At 61.4% G+C, this 7,450-nt stretch overlaps 1 protein-coding gene across 1 annotated transcript in view; it reads right to left on the bottom strand.

Annotated features, from left to right (window-relative positions):
* Window positions 1–1,928: 1,928 nt before the first annotated feature.
* ZNF775 (zinc finger protein 775) overlaps window positions 1,929–7,450 on the bottom strand; it is a 35,811-nt gene continuing 30,289 nt past the window's right edge. The window contains exons 6-8 of the mRNA XM_025039003.1: window positions 5,491–5,619; window positions 4,273–5,166; window positions 1,929–2,653 (exon numbers count right to left, since the gene is read on the bottom strand). Coding sequence (XP_024894771.1) covers window positions 4,543–5,166; window positions 5,491–5,619 — 753 coding nt within the window. The 3' untranslated portion in view covers window positions 1,929–2,653; window positions 4,273–4,542. The remainder of the gene's footprint in view (window positions 2,654–4,272; window positions 5,167–5,490; window positions 5,620–7,450) is intronic.

Raw genomic sequence — 7,450 nt, forward strand, 5'->3', positions numbered from 1 at the left:
AGGGAATGGCCCCAAGGTCCTCAGCCGTGGGCGGAGCAAGCAGTAAGGGCTACTGCAAGGGGGCTCCCTTACCTGTGGCCCAAGTTCAAACAGCCATCATTATCCAGATGGGGTGGGGGCCAAGCTAATTCATTGCTATGCCTTTTGACCTATGCTTCCTACAGCCACCATGTTACCTTGAACGTGACTCCTAAAGAAATGACGGAGGCAGAGCTAGAGGCCATCCCCCTGCTCCCCGCTGAGCCCCAAATGACCACTCCTCACACGAACTGATGTCAACAGAACATTTATTCCACTTGGTCAGCTCTGGTGGGTGTCACTGACCTACGGAAATATCAAGCCTAGAAGGATATTTACGCACAATTCTGCATAGCTTTGGGGTGGTCCCTCCTGACCCGCTGCCCAAAGTAAGGGGGATCTGAGGCCTCCTATGGCCCTTATTGCCCCAGGGGGCCAGCCCACAGCCCAATAAAATGCCCCCATTAGTGAACTCACATGCCCTCTGCCCTTTCGTACCTGCAATCACCAGCCCCCCACGACCCCCCAGCATCAACCCATCCGCCAGTCAGCAAGTTTGTCCTAAGCGTCGTGAATCCAGCCCTGTGCTAGACCCTGTTGAGGTTCAAGGAGAAATGACGCGTCCCTTGCCCTCAGGGGCTCACAGTCTTGTTGGAGATTTAAGACACACACGCGTGCATACAATACACACACACACACACGCACACGTGCATGCTGCCACGCACAGGAAGTAGAGTATAGGATTGCAGTGTTAACACAGATGCCGTTCAGATGAGGAAGGGGATGGTTAGGGAAGCTCGGCCTGGTGGTGTGGGGGGCTTGGCGGGGCAGAGGCAAGGAGGGGTGGCCCATGGGAGCAATTCCAGGGGAGGCAGAGGCTGGAAGGAGGACTCACAGTTACAGGGGAGGGAGGAGACGAGCTGACAATCAGCAGGGGAGGGGTGAGTCTGTGAGGTTCCCTCCACACTGGCCAAGGATCACAGACTGCCACTCTTTCTCTGAAGCCCCAGAGCAAGCAGTTTGCTATCCCAGGATGAGGCACAGGGCAGATAGTCAGCAAGAACCTGTGCGCCTAAGTGCATCGGAGACAGGACAAGCAAGACCCCAGCTTGGGAAGCCCGGGGGCCTCCCGATACCCCTGACCAGACCCAGGCCAGCCCTAGGACCCCCACACACCTCAACGCAACTCCTCCGTGCCCCCCACAGCTCACATCGCTGGCCTTCCATCTGAATTCCGTGACTAAAGGCCTCTCAGTGAAACTGTCCCCCGAGGGTTTCTCTGACTATAACTAGCTTCGTGAAGTCTGGGTGCCATCGAGAACCCATCCCAGCCCTGGTGGCTCACACCGTTGCTGATGGGCAGTTCGTTCTGGAGAGGCCGGTGAGCTAGCTCCAGGACAGCCTGCTTAGGTGTGAAGACCAGGAGCCCTTACCCTGCTGCTGGCCTGGTGTTGCCCGGCCACCTATTCTGCTGGACGCTTGGAACACACAGAAGCTTCTCTGCCGGCCTCTCTCTCGCTGCCCGAAGCCACTGGCTCCAGGAGTGAGGCTCCGTCTCCCCGCTCCCTGGACTCCCTCATCTCGTGCCTGGCTGCGGAAGAACACCTGGGTGTGGCTGCTGGACACGGGCCCCTTCTCCCCGGGGCAGGCTCAGCCCCACTCCTGCCCCCACCCAGCACCCACAGAAGGTCCAGCTTTCCCCCACAACCTTCGCAGTGACATGGGAGCCCAGGCCAGGAGCCCGGGATGGGCTGTGAAGCCGGCAGCCAGGTCGCCAGAGCCAGCAACCCCAAACTAGGGAGGAGCAAAGCCAGCCCAGCGAGCCTCCAGCAGTGTTTGGGGAAGGCCTGAGGTTCCAGAAGCCTGATGCGCTATTTCCTAGGTCTGCGAGAAGACAGTGACTAACAGGGTCCCCTCCTCAGAATTCTTTATTCCTGAACAAAGGATGGAGGACCGGTGTGGGGGATGGGGTGGCGGAACGCTACTGGTTTGATGGCCCATCAGCTAAGGAAAGGGTGGCAGGTCGGGTCCCAGAGCCGAGGTTCCAGCCCGGAGTCCAGGAGTCCTTGGACTTGCTGGTAGATTCTCGCGTCTACGTGAGGATGTGTGTTTTCTCGGGGAGAAGGTTCATAACCTTTGTCAGATTTTCAAAGGGCTTCACGCCCCCAGAGTGAAGGGAACCACTGCTCTGAAGGGCGAGGCCTGAGAGGTCGGTTCCCCCCGCCCCGGGGGAGGCGGCGCCCGCACGGCCAGGTCTCCCACCGACGTGCTGTGTTCTCCTCGGCCAGTCACTTCCTGTCTCTGGTGGGCCAGGCGGGAGCGGAGAAGCCAGCTCTCCGCGCAGGCGCGGGCCCTGCGGCCACATGAGAGTGGGCTCCGTGACGAGGCAGCCAGGACGAGCTCTTCCACCGCCGTGACTCCCAACAGGTCTGGGGAGCTTTTCCACCGGGGCACGGAACCCGCCTCCAATCCCAGGCTCCACTGGTCCCCTCTGCTGTCACTCCCGGGCACCTCCCGAGGTAGGTCTTCTTAGGGCACATGTCCTCATGCCAGGGTGCAGGCCCCCAGGGGCATTCCTAGTCCCTGTGCCCAGATGTGCCTTGCAAACTGTCCAGGGGTCCTGCCCAGTCCGCATCTGTTCAAAGAGACAAAGAGACCAGGGAAGGTTCGGTGTGTGACACAGCCCTGCCCGGCCACCCCTCTGGGGCTGGGCCACACTGCAACTTCCCAGGGTTCTTAGCTGGTCCTCTTAGGCCCCTGCCACACACTCAAGGATCACTAATCCATTTACAGATGAGACAACCTGGCTTCAGGGCATTTTGGTGACTGGCTCCGGATGGCCCAGGTCCCAGTTTAATCTCTTAATCTCTGCCACTAAGTACTAGTCCACATTGCAATAGCCACCTGGGAGCAGGAGACCGTGGGCAATTGGTCCCCGAGGAGCCACGAAGCTCTAAGGAAGGGCAGAGGGCAGGGCCAGGTCTCCAGCTCCAAGCACAGGACTGGGCACGGAGTCTGTGGCTTCTCCAAGGTCCTCTCCAAGCCCCAGCTTCCTTCCTCCCAACCCCCCACTGTGGAAGCCCTATTCCCTTTAGGCAACCTCACCACCCAGCGACACCCCTGCCCAGGCTCCTGCCTCGTGGTCCCCGGTCACGTTCCTACATCTCGTAGCTCCGTCTTCCCACCAGTAAGAGGCTCTCTTAAGATGAAGGGTCTTGGGGTCCAGAACCCAAAACAGGGCACACGCTTGTACCGCTGTCCCACTCAGTACTAAGTGTCATTGGGGACAAGCTTGGGTAAGCCTCGGCTTCCTCAGCGGCCGAATGGCTGAAGCAGCCCATGCCTCGGGGTGCCAACCTGGGCTCAGAGGCCTGAAGCGAGTCCCCGCTCTCTCGCTGCATGACCTTGGTCAAGCCTCTCGGCTGGGGGCCTCATCTCCTCTTGCCCTGTATGACCCCAAGAACCTTGAGGCTCCTGCTCGTCTCACTTTGATTTGCCCTCACAGGGTCTCCAGTTCTTGAACCGCACCGCATGTCCGAGGTCAGTGTGCTGTTCGGGTGTCCCCTCTCGCCGGCCACAAAGTCCTTTACAGGACACGTATGAGCCTCTACTATCGGACTCCTGCCTCAGAGTCCTCCTTCCACCCTTGCTCTCCCTGGGTCACCTTTCTTCATCCCCAGGTCCCAGTTCAAACCAACGAACAGCCCCGGGTGATGACGGTCACCTCCCCACCAGCACTTTATAGTCTGGACCCTATAACGGCCCCCGTCGCCCCGAGTGAGTACCCGGCGTGGCGCCCCAGAGGACAGGGCCTGTGTCTGTGCCTCCTCTGGAGAGCCCAGCTCCGCGCAGTGCCTGGCACATAGGGACACTGACTCTGGGCCCGTGACGTCACCATTTCCTATCTAGTAATGGTATTTACGGGCCTCGCAACGTCCCTCACCTTTAGCCCAATTTACAAATGAGCAAATGAAGTGAAATGTCTTCTCAAGGGCACCAGATAGTAAATGCTGGAGCCAGGAGACCTTGGGGGGCGGGGGGTGGGGGGAAGGATTGTGGAGCGTGGCCCTCTCCGTGTCGCTTTCCACTCTGACAATCTGGGAATGAAGATCTAAAAAGCTGGTCGTAGAGGGACCTACGAGAGCGCAGCATGCCCCACCTCCCCCACCTGTCCCCACCAGACATCCCTCACTCCCGCCCCCACCCGCACCCCCGCAAGCCTAAGAGGAGCTCCGGCCAGCCCTCGGGTCTCACCTGCTCTAGGCCAGGCCAGCCCAAGGACGAAAACCATCGCAGGGGCCCAAAGTAGCTGTGCGCAGCCAGCCGGAGCATCCTGGCGAGAAGCGGGAGGGAGGCGGCGGCAGAGCCGGGCGGCAGCCCACTCCTTCAAGGCCCCCAGCCAGCCTCCCCTGTCTCCCGGAATCCCATCCAGAGGGGGCGCTGCAGCCCAGCGCCCTCTCCAGGGCTCACAGACGCAGCAGCAGCTCGGGGGCAGGAAACAGCCGGCGTCCGGCCCTGAGCACCTCATAGCACGCGGCCTAAATGGGCCGCCTGGCTCTCGGGCCCGTGACCGTGGCTGCGCTGGTGGGTCTTGAGCGAGCCCTCGCGTGCGAAGCTCTTGCCGCAGCGGGCGCAGAAGTAGGGCCGGCGCTCCCCGAAGACGCCGGGGCGGCGCGGGTGCGGGGCGGGCATGCGCGCGTGGGTGCGCTGGTGGTTGAGCAGGAAGCGCGGCTCGCGAAAGCAGCGGCCGCACTGCGCGCACTGGTGAGGCTTCTCGCCGCTGTGGATGCGCTGGTGCGTGAGCAGGTTTTGCTTGAGGCTGAAGCAGCGCCCACACTCGGGGCAGGGGAAGGGCCGCTCGCCCGTGTGGGTGCGCTGGTGCACTTCGAGGTTGTGCTTGACGCTGAAGGCCTTGCCGCACTCGGGGCACACGAAGGCGGCCGCGCGGCCCGCCCCGGCGTGCGCCTTCTGGTGGCGCACCAGGCTGGGCTGCTGCGAGAAGGTCTGGCCGCACAGCGGGCAGCGGTGGGGCTGCTCCTCCGCGGGGTGGTGGATGACCAGGCCTCGCTCGTCCCCCAGGCCCTCCTCCCCGTCCCCCGCAGGGGACCCGCCCCCGGAGGACGCCAGCTCGGTCATGGGCACTTCCAGCTGCAATCAGCAACCCCTGGGGAGGCAGAAGCAGAGAAAGGGGTCAGGAGGGACCTGAGGATTAGCCAGCCCCAAGGTCAGGGAGGGACGCTCCACTGTCCCCGCGCGACTTCCATCCTGTCCCTCTACAGTGTTGTTCAAGCCAGTGTCCCCTGCTAGATGCTCTTGTTTCTCCTCTGCCCCTTCAGGCCCTTCTCAGTGCCTCGTGGAAGCCTTCCCCGACCCCTCCAGCCCCTCCTGAGCCACGTGGCCCAACCCTATGACCTTCACTCATCACAGGGCAGGCGGGTCCATCCCCAGCACCAACTACTGTGCCTGCCATACCAGGCCTCGTACAAACGTCAGTGCGTAATATTCAGGGGCTCCTAGTATCCCACATTTATCCTGCACCTGGACACGTCTTATCTCTCCAACCAGATTCTCATGGAAGAGGTAGGCAGGTGCATCCCCAATCTGAAGGGAAGGGTGGGGTCACGGTGGTTTAAAGATCTTTTTGCAAAAGTTAAACGAAGAAACAAAACGAAACCCTTTAAACTTGAAAGCAGCCTCAATTAACACCGAAGGCAGCAACTCTTCATCAAAACAAGGCATGCCTGTGAGGCTTGCAAGCCACGGAACCCGGAGCATGAGCTCCCAGGCGCAGCTCAGCGTCATTGCTCCTGCCGTCCCCACAGCAGAGTCTGGCCCAGGCCGAGCAGCACGCAGTGTCCGACAAGCATCCTCGAATTCGGCTCCATCTCGTCCTCACTGGTTTTCCCTGGGATCCTCTTCCCCAGGCACTGTGTCCCCCTTAAATTGCTCCCCGCTGACCTCACAACAGCCCTGAGCAAGGGGCAGGGCTCAACGAACCCCACCTGTAGATGGGGAAACTGAGGCTCAGTGAGGTCAGCTGGCCCAAGGTCACACAGCAAGGTGAGCCAGGTCTAGGCCCTCAGTTTCCTTACTCACTGTTGAAAGCTCTTCTCAAGGTACTAGCCGCTCGCCAGCTTAACTCCCCTGAAAACACACTTGCGCACGAGACCACCGCCATCCTCCCAGCAACCGCAGAGCCATCGATACCGGAAGAGCCACTGCTCCTGGAGGGTACTGTCTGCTGCCACCACCTCCATGCCGCCGAAGCCTTGGGCTCCTGCTCCTGCAGAGCACTGAGGCCTGCTCTGGAGCGGCTGCACCGCCCACTCCCCTGTACCCCATCCCCCCAGCGCCATCGGGGCCCTTGCTGGCTGGTCCCCTGGACCTCCACACAGGCTTTCTCCACACTTCCAGATCTCAATGCTTATCGCAACCTCAGTTAATCTATCCGCAGAATGGGGTCTCAGTAGTACAACATCTGTCTCCCCCTACCCTCAGGCCAGGGTGATACACATCCTGGGGACAAGTCCTACTTGCAGTAGACCCCACCCACAAGTCTTTCCCGGGGCCACTGCATTGACGATTGCAAAGACATCATCATCACAGACCCCTTGGCCAACGTCAGCCTGGCCTTGTTACTGGGCAGCCTCCCCACTCTCCCCAGCTGTACTGCTGACCAAGACCCCTCCGTGGGGAGCGTCCAAGACCACGGCCTCCCTCTCGCCCCCAAGTACTCCGCCCCATCCCGCACTCACAGCCCAGGCTGCGCCCCTGCTCCTTCGTCTCCAGCAGTGGCTCTTTCCTCTGGAGTCTGCGCTGCCCAACGCAAATACGATTAACTCTCCCGCAGCGCCTCCCGCGCCCCTTCCCTCTCGCCCCCATAAAGACCGCCAGCCTCCTGCGCCGCCGTTCTTATCAAATAGCTGCTTCCATCAGAAGAGCTGACCCCACCCACCGGACACCCCACCCCGGCACAACCTTGCCAACTCCTGGAGCCAGAGTGACCCCGGAGAAATATGGTAAACTCTGCGTCGCAACCCCACCCCTATGAAAATACGTAGGCCTCCCAGCCTGCTGCCGCAACCCACCCCACCCCACTGCAAGCCCCTGCTCCCTTGGGGAAAGAATGCAACCCACCCCTGGCTCCCGCAGCGCCCCTGGGGGAACCACGCAACCCTGGGTAAATACGTAATTAAGTCGCGGCGCTTTCCACTCCCAGAAAGGGTCTGCGCGGCTCCCGGCAAATACGGTAGCACGCCCGCAGTGACCCGCCCCCAAGGGTCCGGCAGGGGCCTCGATAAATACGGTAATCTCCCGCTGCGGCCCCAGCCCGGGCCGGCCCGGGACTCACATGGCGCCGCCTCCCGAGAACCTCCGTCTCCTCCGCAGCGCCGCAGTCGCCAACGTCGCTGCAGCCGCACAGCAGCCCCGT

Source organism: Pteropus alecto, unplaced genomic scaffold (genome assembly GCF_000325575.1).
Source record: "Pteropus alecto unplaced genomic scaffold, ASM32557v1 scaffold48, whole genome shotgun sequence".
In the NCBI taxonomy this organism is placed as follows: domain Eukaryota; kingdom Metazoa; phylum Chordata; class Mammalia; order Chiroptera; family Pteropodidae; genus Pteropus; species Pteropus alecto.